This window comes from Trachurus trachurus (assembly GCF_905171665.1).
Source record: "Trachurus trachurus genome assembly, chromosome: 6".
NCBI classification, from domain to species: Eukaryota; Metazoa; Chordata; class Actinopteri; order Carangiformes; family Carangidae; genus Trachurus; species Trachurus trachurus.
Genome location: NC_139897.1, coordinates 21,895,392 through 21,909,516, shown reverse-complemented (window position 1 = coordinate 21,909,516; position 14,125 = coordinate 21,895,392). Strand labels below are relative to the sequence as shown.

The 14,125-nt window shown below is 40.4% G+C and overlaps 1 protein-coding gene across 1 annotated transcript; it reads left to right on the top strand.

Moving 5' to 3' along the window:
* Positions 1–2,691: 2,691 nt before the first annotated feature.
* Positions 2,692–12,228, top strand: pnp6 (purine nucleoside phosphorylase 6; the record flags this gene model as incomplete). Its single annotated transcript, XM_083973108.1, has 6 exons — positions 2,692–2,732; positions 5,169–5,338; positions 5,449–5,552; positions 8,915–9,090; positions 9,189–9,379; positions 12,032–12,228. The coding sequence occupies 6 exons, from the start codon at positions 2,692–2,694 to the stop codon at positions 12,226–12,228; spliced, it is 879 nt and encodes a 292-aa protein (XP_083829234.1).
* Between the last annotated feature and the right edge of the window lie 1,897 nt (positions 12,229–14,125).

The following is a 14,125-nucleotide window of genomic DNA, read 5'->3' as shown; positions in this document are numbered from 1 at the left end:
TTTGAATGCATTTAGAAGCAAAACCACCTGAAAAATGACAGAAGAGAAGAGAGACATTTTGCCGTTAGAAAATAGCTGTTAGCTTAACGTTAATAGTGTAAAGCTTCAGTCTAACAACTCCTCCCAGTCTATTTGCCACTTTGGTGGAAATATATCATATTATAAACTCACATCAGGCTGTCGAAATCATATGTAATTGCTTATAATTATAAACATAATAGTAAATTAAGGCTTCAGTTTACTTGTCGACTCGCTGTTTAACTTAATTGAGCTGTAATACTCTCTATTATCTCTACTACTGGCTAAACATCTCCCACAGTTAGCTTAAGAATAAACTTAAATGGTTAAACTCGTGTTTTTTTCCCTGAAAAGGAGAAATTTAGCAAGTCTTACCACTTCTTAGGTGATTAAACCCGTAGATATAAACCAAAAACACTCTCCAGTCAACTTCGTTGTGGTTTGTTACCGTGGCAACGCACTCAAACAACCGCCCAGTAAACTGCTCTCTGATTGGCTAGCGGCTAGTCAAAAGAACTGGCTGGGGATTGGCTACACCAGAGCTACACTCCATGCTACAGCCAGAGCCTGTGTGTGTTTTTAGAGAGAGGGAGCAAGGATTATACCTGTTTTCTAAATCCATAGGACACCGAGTATACTATCCTATATGGAAGAAAAACTAAAACTAAACTTGAACAGTGGTACAACTTATAAGTGAAATTTATGCACTCAGAATGATCCCATATAAAAGTACAGATTAAAAGCAAAAGTCCTATCTATGAAGTCATAATGCTGTGAGTGTAACTATGGATCATCACAATATTAAAATACTATAAATATCATACCAACCATGGGGAATAATGTTGTATCAGGGTTGATTTAGAGCTAATTTTAGACCTGTTGTGCAGTCAGGCTATTGTCTCACATTTAAATCATGATCCTATTTTGCATGTAAAACTTTGAACCAGTAGGAGAAACTGTTAAATAAATGCACCCAAATAACAATTACAATACCTGAGACCTTCAGGTTTAAACAAGCATACTTTTTTCTACTTTTTACTTGTTTGGCTAATTTACAGTCTAATGACTGTTGAAATTGTTGTTTCACACATTCCTTTTCTCATTCACATTGAAACAGCTTGCCCTGGTCAAACAGCTTCACCAAAAGTGAGAAAGTTAACCACAGAAAATTGCTATCATATTAAATTATGTTCCACCTTGGCACACATCCACTCAGGCACACACATATACACCAAACCGTAGAGTTGAGCACTGTCTCTCTCCCTCTCGCCTCTTTCTCTCTCTGTGCGTGTGTGTGTGATTAAGAGGGTCATTATAAGGGCAAATGGAAATACAAAAAGGGATTTGAAAGCCCAGCGAGCATGGTGACAGAGCAGGAATTCTTGGTTTAATCTACAGCTTCACAAATCCATCTATTTATCCCCTTTTACTGTCAGTTTATGAAATACACATATAGACTGATGAGGTACATTCCTGCTCATGCAGTATTTTGACCCTGATCAACATTGAGAGGTATTTTCTCCAGAGGCCACATTCTTCTCACATGTCTTTATTATCACTGACTGAAACTTTTGATCTCTAACTTGTATTCTGGACTGTAACATATCTTGAGGTAAAAGTAGCCTACTATTTCAAACCTTGTCTTCATTGCCTTGAACAACATTCTTTATTCAGTTATTTATTTACAATAAAAACAGTCAAACTGAAATAGATTCAGCCTATAAAAATATACCTATGTGTTCGCTTTTTACTGTAAACTGATTGAGCAGCTTTATCTAGGCTACGCTAATTCACTTAACAAGCATTTAGATCATAAAATCTGTTGATTTGTCCAAGGTGAAAATGTTTCATTGAGCTGCAGGTTTACTGGATCTTGGATCATTACACACTTAAGTGCATATAGCATAAAAACAAAACAAACAAACGACAACAACAAAAAATGTTGTTTTCTTACTAACTTAAGTCCATAGTTAGCCATTGGCACTCATTTTCTTTTTGTTCTTTCTCCCATTGCTTTCATTCCTCTCTCTTCTAACCCATGAGTCAGCACTTTGAATTGTTGCACAGCCTGTTGGCGTACGTGTGTGTGTGTGTGTGTGTGTGTGTGTGTGTGTGTGTGTGTGTGTGTGTGTGTGTGTGAGTGTGAGAGAAAGAGAGAGAGAGAAAGAAAGAGAGAGAGAGAGAGAGAGAGAGAGAGAGAGAGAGAGAGAGAGAGAGAGATGTAAAGGAACTGGCTGTAGGCTGTATCATGCTGTAGGTATCCTATAGGCTATGTCATTTAGAAGTGGTGAAGTGACTTGAAGCATCAGGTGATTTTGATCTTTATCATACTTAATGTCGCTGGTTTTACCACTGGTCTCTTCTGTCCCTCCCTCCCCCCACCCCTCCCGTTCCCAGCCCCGTATCTCTCCCAGTGAACGGATCAGTGAGCTGCCCATCCTGGTAGAAAATTGGATTTACTCTTCTTCAAAGGGACCGGCAATCTCCCGAGGCCCCGCCCCCTCTTTCGTTCCATACGCCGTGACGTCAGCGCGCACCATGACCTCCGCCGCACCGTCCGCCGCAGCAGAATCACCCATCAGCACGGGGAAAGGCGCCTGTCAGACAAAATAAAACGACAATAATAATCAGCGTCTTGTCAGCATATTGGCAGCGGGTCAGTCATCAGCAGACATGGAAGAAGCGTCCTCCTCCTCCTCCTCCGGTCAGTGCAGGTAAGACCGACGAAGGCTGGATGATGATGTCGGAGAACTGGAGTGAAATGAGATGAGCCTCATGGTTGTCAAGGCTACCATGTAGCTCAATTAGGCTACATAATGGGGCAGCCTATCGCCTGTGTAACTTAGGCTACTGTAATTAGGGAAACGTTCAAATGTATGCTACATATTTGTGTGATGTGAGACCCGTTTAATGAAGCTGAACCTGGACGTTTTATTGTCAAAACTGACAGCATCCTGCGGGGGTTGACAGACACCTCACTGTGACGTAATCGCGTAGGCTACTGTATGTTACAGGTGGCATTTGCGTAAAGAGGCTTGATAGTAGCCTATCATCCACATTCATGGCATCTGCAAGTCAAATTCCTTTCATTATTTAATTCTGCTCCACTCCACAAACACAGAGACAGACAAATCAGTCTGTTCAGACTCGCTTACTTTGTTCTGGCTGTGATATTATCTGACTAAAAACTGTGCAGGAGGGGGGTCCCCGCTCCTCTCGCTGCTCTTACACCGGAGCAGAAACACCAAGTTCCGGCAGCACCGCGGACAGCTCCGGGAGACTGGAGGGAGCCCGTGAGCTCACTTCCTGCTCTGGCTGAAACCTCTTACTTTGCAGTTATGCAACACATAGCGGGTTGTTAAAGGGATGTGTAGCAAGAATACGAATCATTGCATAGCCTATTATTTTAGGTTGGGGTTGCATTTATGTTTCAATAAAATAATAGATTTTATTTGTATTATTATTATTATTATGGTCATTATGGAATTTCTTGAAAATCAATCCCAGGTAATACACACACATGGTTTACAATGATGCCTCAAATATGGTTCAGTCAATGTGACACAACATTTTACTGTAAAAAAAAAAAAAAAAAAAATCAAGGAATTAATTAGGATTATCAACAATAATAATTAATAACATTTATTATTTTAAACTGTTGGAAAATGTTAAAAGAATAAATGGAACTATCTACAAAAAAGATAAAGGCCTATCTATAGTGAACAATTACACAAGTCTTTTTTTCACAAGCTCCCATCAGTAGCCTACAGTGTTGTGTGGAGCAAACAGTAATAATTAACATAACACAAACATTGTTTTCCCTGGACAAACAATGCAAGGACATCATTTCTAAATGAAACCCAGGTGGATGTTTGCCACTTTTCTTAGTGTCTGTCATCATTTTGGTTAGCTAGTGATTCGTGATTAAGCAGTTGGATTTTAAATTAAAAATTAAAACTAAAAAAAAGAGAGAATTAAATTAGAAAATGAAATTAAAAGAGATAATTCACTAACTCATGAATTGCATTGCATTGTGTGGCATATGCATATTGTTATATGACTGCTGTTCAAAGTTTCAGTTTGAGGAGTTTATGAATCACTGATTATAAAAAAGAGATGTTGTTCATTTATCAGGTTAAAAAACCTGACGTCAGAGTATTTCAAAACAAGTTATAGCGCAACGGTCACCTGTATGTCCGGCTGAGTGTGAGTGTGGTTGTGTGTCTTTGTGTGTAACGCTGCCATTACCACCTGAAGAGTTATGTGAAGGGCAACGTCTGCAACTGACAGGTGTACAGCAATTGTATTGTGCTGCACAATAAAAGAAAAGGCCAGATTGGTGGTACCATCGTTTTGTGCTAAAAAAAAAGCCCAAAAATCATCATCACTGCAGATTGGCCTATTGAAGGCTGCAGCCTCAAGTGTCATTGTGTTTTAATAACAAAGTCTGAGGCATGGAGGAAACATTAACAAGGTTATAGCCAGATTTATAACCAAAATTACAGCCCCTTTCAGACCTTGTGTAATGTCGTACCTCAAGGCATTCCCCAATCAAATCAACATTCCTACAAAATAATGTGGCTGCTACACTTAAAATGGAAAAGTAAAACCCAGAAGTCTGTTGCCCGATGTATTATTTATACTTAGTTTTACTGAGTGTTTCCCCCTGCAGCTGCTCTTTTACTATAGCGGTTGCAGAATATTGGATTATATCATCATGAGTAACATCCTGTCGTTTGTTTTTGAACCTTGATTTATCACCAGGATGTGTTCATGACATGTGGACCTTCCAGGAAAACTGGTTATGTTAAAATCCACAGTAGAAACAATGCAAAAACCTCTTTACAGCAGAAACAATGCAAAAACCTCAGCCCATCCAAGCTGACCTCTCTTGTCTGCTTTGTCTTCAAGACCAACCAGTCGCACCAGTTTGCAGCATTGATGTTCATGCGGACAAGTGTCTTTTTCTACTTTTCACAATGTAACGTAATAATATAGATGTAGATGTTGAAAAACATTTATGGCTTTCATTCCTTTTTGATAACTAGAGGTAGTTATGATCGTAATTTTCACATCAAACCTTGACTTATTTATCACAACTATAGTTTTGTAATCGCTGATGTATAGATTCTTTCTTCCTATTCTTTCAGATACAAGTATGAGGAGTACAAGGAGACAGCAGATTGGCTGCTGGAACATACAGAGCAGCGTCCTAAAGTGGCCATCATCTGTGGCTCAGGCCTGGGAGGTCTGGCTGATCTGCTGGACAACAAGACTATCTTCCCATACACGGACATCCCACGATTCCCCACCAGCACTGGTACATCAACCCTGTCGGTTGCACTGTATCAGAAACCAATGATAAGTGTTTTGACACTTTGCATAAGCATATTAGCAGGTGCTCATATTGTGTGTGTGTGTACTGTGCAGTGCCAGGTCATGCTGGAAAGCTGGTGTTTGGGAGGCTGCAGGGCAGAGAGTGCGTCTGTATGCAGGGGAGATTTCACTTCTACGAGGGCTACAACATACACATGGTAAGAAACAGTAAAATCTTACAATATTACAATTGTATATGTGCACTATTTTTATGAAAATGCAACAAAGGTGAGTACACCTGCGTTAGGTGCAATTAAGATTAATGGCACAAACAAGGTTATAAAATACAGCTCTCTCAGCTTTGGGCTAAATTGTGTTTAATTCAACATGGCTCCACGTGGTGAGGAATCTCCGGCTCATGGAAAAGAGACCAGATTGTGTGACTTAATAATCATCAATAGACTGCTCAGCATAAGCTGCTAAACATTTATGAAACCCTACGTTGGAAAGCAGATGGTTGAGTGTTTCTGACTTGGCACTGAGATAATCAGTGACTGAGGCAGGAGTGGGGAAAGAGAGGAGATGGCATTTATAGATCGATGGATATATATATTTCTATAACAGAATGAAAAGATGACCTTCTTTCTCACTTCCAGAATCTGTTGTATAAAATATAAATAATAAAAATTAAAAGAATCTCTCTATTATGCTAATGAAGGGTAAACTGACCTTTGTTGCAGTTGGTTAGTCAAACATTTCAAATTAATTGGCTTAAATCTTCTTAAACTTTTTCTGAAAACAAGTAAATTGCGTTAAATTGACAGGATTGGTTCAATTACTTAACATTTTAGTCATATTGACCAGGGATGTACTCGCAGTGACTTTCTTTAATTAGTCGGAGCAGCAGAGTGTAACTGCTAAAGGTGAGTTGTAAACAACCTTAAGAATGAACTGTTCTTCTGACCAAGTTATATATGAAAAGATAGAAACAAGAGTCTACAGCCACGCAGCTGGCTGTGAGGGGCTGTACTTGGGCACAATGGTGCTTTGGACTAAAAGCTGATGTCAGCGCAGTAACATGCTAACAATGAAAATGCCAGTGGTGGAAGAAGTATTCAGATCATGTACTTAAGTGAAAGCATGAGTGTAGCAATACTCAGCTACCAGTAACAAGAGCTAAGTACATGGAGCAGAGTAAGTATTAGCAGCAACATTTAGTGAAAATATTAAATTAGAAACACTGGTGTGGCCCCGCCTGACTGACTATAAATGATTTAGTTAGATGTTTAATACTGAGCAGCTGTTTCTGGTGTAGCTATTGAATTAGCTATGTATCTGAAGTGGGTGGAGGATTAAAAAAAAAAAACGAAGTTCTGTAACATAAATCTATTTTGATATATTGGATCATTTTAACTTTTTTAACAACATTTCATAGCACTCCATACTGCAGTCATTGAGATAAACATTAACATCCCCAAAGCCAAGTGGCTTAAACAGCTGAAAACACCTTTGATTGGATGTTGGTTTGTTTGATTTTGGCATTACATACTCTATTGGCCTTGTCTACTTTACTATTTGTTATGCTGGACATACATTTGATTAAATGAAACTTGAATGGCCCCTGTTTGAGCATTGCACGGTGCAGCGATGCAGATTTGTTGCCTCTCTAAGTTGCCCTGTGAGCAGCTTCCTGTCTCAGCCAACTTGCTTCTGCATTTCGAAACCTTGCTGATGCAAATGTCATCGTATACAGGATCACTGAGCTGCAGCTGGCAGTCTGAACTCTGACTTTGCCAATCACTTTGAGAAAAAAATATTCACAGTTTCTCTTGGTAATATTTAAACCACGGACAAGAATAACAACGTAAGCTGTTATTTTCATCATGGGTCCAGGACACATGATCGATTTTGTGTCCATTTTCTTTTATGTGTTTATATCTCTCTTTTATGTTCAAATCTGATGCTGGCTGTAGTGACAGGTGTCGATACAGCTACAAATACGACTCAATCTGGTCTTTTCTCAGATTGTTTTCCTAATCCTTAGTCATTATTTGGTAACTTTCATATAGTTGCGTAAACTCTGTGTCTTCCGTTGCTTTTTAACCCCAACTGGGCAGACTGTCGTATAGTCCACACACGGCCTTGGCTAAAAATGTACTATGTGTGATGAACGCTCAGCTTGCAGGGACAGTGAGAAAAACATCCAGGGTGTCAGTGCTGGACTCGACCTTTGGCCTTTGGAGATGCCGGTTTTATTTTATCACCAGCAGCGATGTTTCATTTCACATGAAATGATCAATATGATTCCACTGACTCATAAAGATAAGATAAGATAAAATAAGATTACACTTTATTATCAGATGATCACTCTGAAATTTGTCTTGCGTCCCATGGCGTCCAAAGTTTCTCTGGTGCCAGTCAGGAGTTTAAACATGTGATATGTTTAATGCCACAGTCTGAATCATCTACACAAACTCATCTGAAGTAGTAGACTTTGTCCTGTCTTGGCAAACAGAATAAAATCCTATTGTGCAGAGGCGTGTACTTATAACTGAGAAACTTTTATGACTGAAAACGTATTATTTTATTTGCCTTTCGGGAAATCGTGTAATAAAGTCAACTCACCGTTCACAGCCTCCTGTTACTGACAGTTCTCCTGTTTCACCTGCAACACAGACAAGTTCAGGTCCAACAGAATCCATCAAATAATATGCAAAACTCATATCAAACAGCCTCATGTTCTAAAGTGACCTTATCAAGAAAGTAGGGTGCTTTGAAAACATTTCTGCACTAACAAGCAGAGCGGTTTCATTTCAAGCTGTAGAGAAATGTGAAGTAAAAAGAGGTAATTTTCAAATGTGACTCAGCAGCTACAGTCATTTACAGGCCATCAGCTGCCATATAAAGGTTAATACAGAACCACAACTGTTCCACACGCACAGAACCTACAGAAATAAAAAGAAAATACCACAGTGCTTACAAAAGCTGATTCAGTTTAAATACAGGCCTCTCATGTGATTGATTTCCTCCTATCCCATCTGTGTAACTCCAGTTTGTAACAATCTAACAATCAAGACAACAAAAGGAAAAATACTGTCTCTGTAGTTTTTATTCATTGATTTATTTGTTTATTTAAGTGTCATGCATTACTATGCCCAGCCATGGGCTTACAAGACACTAGACAATATAAATACATACATTCAAAGATGGCTAAGATGTCTGCTCATATGTGTCCATAGACAATTTCTGTGTTAACAGGCAGTTTTTCAAAATAACCAAAACAATTAATAGTAAGTAGTCTTATGTAGGATATAATGTTTTCTGTCTCAGAGTCCATGCTTTTTCAATAAATCTGGCTAAGACATAGATCTCCTCCTTGAAAAAACAGCTCAACATACAGTATCACACCCAGACATCCAAAATAAGTCGGGGTTCTTTGCCTGAACTTTTTCAAACATGGATTTCCTCCGTTCATTATACAGAGGGCATTGAAACAGAAAGTGAAATTCATCCTCCACAATATCGAGGTCATAAAAAACACATACATGCTGTAGTAATTAAAGCATGTTTGTCTCCACAGGTGACGTACCCAATACGAGTCTTCTTCCTACTGGGTGTAGAAACTCTGATTGTGACAAACGCAGCGGGGGGGCTGAATGACAGCTTCAACGTGGGAGACATCATGCTCATTAAGGATCACATCAACATGCCGGGCTTTGCAGGGCAGAGCCCGCTTTGTGGGCACAACGATGACAGGTACAGCACAAATACCAACTGAAACACACACACACACAAACACACACTGCCAACATCTGTGTCTACAGCCTATATTCTTTCATTCAATATGTCTCCAGGTTTGGAGTGCGTTTCCCCTGCATGTCAGATGCGTACGACCGTGAGTTGAGGGCCGTGGCCAAGAGGACTGCAGCGGAGCAGGGCTGCGACGGCTTCCTGCAGGAGGGGGTTTATTGCATGCTGGCTGGACCGACATATGAGACCATTGCGGAGTGCAAACTCCTGCAGAAGCTGGGGGCCGACGCCGTGGGTTAGTACAACTCCCTCGTGCTCACATGATGGGATACTGACATGGTGTGGGATAGACTCTGAACAGTACATGTCCAATAGGATATGAACTGTGGAAATAATTGTAAATACATTATTCAGCTAAGAACAGATAATGTGATTTGAACAAATACAGACAGCATGTAAATTTTTCAGCAGCATGCTTCCTTGAATAGGAACTGTAAGCAGCCTGAGCAGTATGTATGGCTTTTCATGATGGGAAGCGGGTCAAAAGTGCAAATGAAAATAGGCTCTGTGTTAAAAGTGTAAGTTTTTATCAATAGCTTTCTCATTTACTCTCATGAAGACTCAAACAAACTCAACCTTCTTTTTTTTTATTATACAATAGGACCCAGAGAGTTAACATGACCTGGTATTTGTCACTGGATATTTATCATAAACACTTCAGACCAACTTTGATCTGGGTGTCCTCCTCCTATTATTTTCCCAACAACTCCCACCCCACAAAACACACAAGTCCAGCCTGAACAGACAGGCTGTTTGTCCCTAACCTCATATACAGCCCATAGGAGTGTTCCCTGAGTTACAGCAGCAGGAGTTAAGGACAAACTGTTAAACATCACTGTTGACAGTCAAATAACTAACCAGTGAATGTTGTGACAGTACTTATCGCACACAAAAACTGGTTAGTTTAGGGGAAGATCATGATTTAGGTTAAAATAAGTCCTCTGTTGCAGTTACGGACCTAAACAAATAGCTAAATAAGATGCTTGTTCTGCTTACTAGGTTTTTTTTTTTAAGGACAGTTGTTACACAGCTTTTATTTAGTCTCAGTTTAGATTTACTTTCCTCTAGGGCTGGGCGATATAACGATCTCGATACGGGATCGCGATAAATCTTTGATCGATTTCGATAATAAGCTATGGCCCTATTCCTCGATATCACATGAAAGTAAATATGCGCGACAGCAGCCGGCCACATTTCCGTCTGATACTCCGCCTCCTGTCCTGAGCATGCAGAGCTTGTTTGAGCTGCTGCAGCTAAAGGGAGGAAGGATAAGATGGATAGATATATATACTTTATTGATCCCAAGCTGTGATAAAGTGAAAGTTGTAAAAGAGGGAGGAAACGAGTGGAGGTGGAGCCGATGGCAACTGAAGCGATTGTGAACGTGTGGAGCATCAGTTCGTCTGTCCCGGCTAAAGAAGCCTGGCAGTGTGGAGTCAGAGCAACCTGATGACACCATGGCCACAAAGTGGAGGAAACACGGAGCTGCTCGTGACGTTTATTCTGCGGTAACATGTCTCATGTTTGCTCATGTACAGTGTGAAGAACATGCGCTAGGCTCAGGCCCCCACATACTCCGGCGTATTTGACTCCGCGGACATCCGCGCGCACTGGAGGCAGACGAGGACCCAAAGCGGGCGTCCGCCGGTCCCTTCCACGCAAAGCTCAATTTTTATGACCGCGCGGACTCGATCTGTTTCAAATGTGACACTGTATGCTTGCCTATGAAACCGCAAAAGTCCGCGGACAGTGCGCGCGGAGTCAAATCCACTCACAGTATGCGCCGACCGTCTCTCTCCCTCCCTCCCTCTCTCTCTCTCTCTCTCTGTCAGCGCCGCGCGCACACATACACACACACACACACACACACACACACACACACGGAGCGTCGCGTCAGAGCGGTGAAGTGAAACAACAACCTGCAGATCACTTGAGTTGACGTGAACTGCGCTCGTGGTTACCGAGTCAGATCAATAAATAGGCTTTATGCACAGCTCCACTACTTCCTGAGCTCAAACAGGCTCCTTTCCTTCCTGTCTTACATTATTGGACAAACTGATGAATCCAGGTGTGTCTGACCATTGTGACTACTGAGGTCAGAGTCAGACACACCTGGATTCATCAGAGCCTGTTAAGTTCAAGAAGTAGTGGGGCTTGGCATAAAGCCTGTTGTCAGAGTAGCTAAATAGCTAAATATTTGTCTACAACCTGTTCAAATAACTAGAAAGACTAAAGCCTCGTGATTGACACATTTTAGAGCTGATGTATGGTAGAAAAAAGACAACAGAAAACAACAACAACAATGTAAATCAAATCAAACTGTGGATTATTGAACTGTTCCACCCTTAATGAACATTAAAGTGAACTCATGTCATCCTCCCAAACTGAACACATTCTCTGGTTTCTTCAGGATTCAGTCAGGATGCTGCTTGAACTGGCAGTGTCAGCAAAAAATACATATCGAGACGATATCGAGAATCGATCAATATGGAAAAACATATCGTGATAACGTTTTTTGCCATATCGCCCAGCCCTACTTTCCTCCTTGTGTGTTCTGTCTCTTCTCTCCCTGAGAGTTCACTGCCCTGCAACTTAATAAAACATATGCAAAGACATAACAGTGCTACAAATTTTGCAGCGGGTGTGTCGTCAAACTGATGAAGTTGTTTTCTGAATTTGAAGCACGTTTGTGACTTTGCATGTCTTTTCTCAACTTGTGGTGTGATGAGCTCTCAGGGCCATTGCATTTCCCAGATGAAAAGTTACAGAACACATAGAGCCCTGCAGAAAAATGTGAAAAGCTGCAGCTGTCAACTATTAGTTTTACTGTAATATCGGTAGGTGACAGGGGTTTAGCCTCAAAATAATCCTTCCTCCCTCTGTCCAGGTATGAGCACAGTCCCAGAGGTGGTGGTGGCTCGTCACTGTGGTTTGCGCGTCTTGGGCCTGTCCCTCATCACCAACAAGGTTGTGACCGACTATGACAGCAGTGAGAAAGCAAACCACGAAGAGGTGCTGAGGACCACGCGGCGCAGAACCGAGGACCTCCAGAGGCTCGTCACCCACCTCATCAACAAGATCTAGCACGTTCATCTCAAATCTGTTGGATGCCCAACCTCACAACTATGTGATCGGTGATGTCATAGTTATAGCTTTGAGCAAAAGGTAAAATGTATTTGTAGATGGTGGCAGTGATGTTGAAGTTGGGGTGGGTTGGTTCTTATTTCTTATTCTTAGTGGGTAATGTCGTTTATTTGGGGAAGGAGATGTTTTGGAGGTAAAGAGCAGATTTAAACACATCCCAAGGATCTGATAAATGTTATTAAGGCCAGTTTGCAATTTACTGTAATTACATCAAGACTTTCACAAGTGATGAATCACATCGCTGGAGACCCTATAGTCTGAGATGCTAGCTTAGTCAACAACAAGGTGAACATGTTGTATTCATAAGGTGAAATACCAACAAGGATCTAGTTGGCCATTGGTCTTGCAAAGTTTTAATGGGCAGAAATCGCTGCTTTTTTATTTGAATTTTGTCATTTTTTGATGTGTCACTGTCCAGGCCCTCGGGGCAGGAAGGGGTGCCCTTCTTAACACCACAAAAGTCACTTAGGGCCAGTCTGAAAAAGCTTTCACAGGCTTCTCCGGGTGAATGTTTCAAGTATGTTTTAACCGACCGACCACACTGAGTATTGTTTTTGCCTGTGGTTGTGCTCTGCTTGCCTGTGACCACACCTAACAATAATGTCATGGTGTATCGCCACGCCCTGGTGGGGTGAAAAATTAAGACACTGCAGGCTAGAAAAAAGCAACAAGATTTTTAGGGGCTGCTACATTTCTCTTTAATAATAGATGGAGCATATGAATCATACAATGTGGTTAGAAAATACAACAGGAGTTTGCCTCAGAATGACACTTATAATGAGCATTTCTAAAATTTTTAGTTACAAATTGACTTTTGTTATGTTTGTTTGAATATCACAGTCTCAGAGAATGTGTATTATGGTTAAAATATACCAGTCTCTTATTTAAAATGACATCTCAATCTGTATATCTGAGTGCATCTAGACACTGGGATGAATCTGAGACAACTATATGGAGACATGCAGCCTTAGAGATGATGGTGTCATAGTTGTGATGATTACTGAGTAATGGCCTGTGCTTCTTGAGTTTCATTTTTAATGATTGTCTATTACAAAGGTTTACATGTTGTTGATCTATTAACCCTCCATTATTTATACTTATATTTGTTCTATGGATACTTGCTACACAGTTTGTCTTATTTGCCTTTAGCAAGACCTTTGTATACATCTATAACCAGCCAGATGTATTAATAAGACACTGTGCACTTATGGACTACTCTCCACATGTTGGTGCTAAAGAAAACAGTCCACTCGTTCATTTTCAGTGGTAAATCCACATGTTAATAGCTGCTAATGAGAGAGTATAGAAAAACGCTTGTGATCATTTGGGACCAACTAGTACCTACTTTCCTTCATTTTACAATTGCGTATTATTACCGGTGGACTGCAAATGTTTATTTTAACTATAAATCAGTGTCTATTTAGAGTCTTATATGAACAAAATATAGTTGTTTATTTTGGAAGAAGATAAAAATTGCTTATTTTAAATATTTAATGTATTTATTGATTAAAGAAAAATGTGACAAAATGCCAGTGGCATGTCAAATCTCTCTGAAAACAAAGGATCTCTGTGGAAGGAAACCAAGTATCAGCTGAATCAGAAAGCCTGTCCAGTAGTGAAGAGGTCGTCATTTTAGTGATCTCATAGATCAGTTGATTTATAAATAGAAATCTAATGAATCACTACGAAGACATAATATAATCCAGGAGGTTCCTCTGTGGCGGATTGCAGTTGAATCTGTTCTATTTGCACAACTCGAGACCATGACACTGTAATATCGGGGGAGGGGGGGGCTGTAATTCCAGGGCCCACAGTTTTCAATTTCCTCTGCACTGAT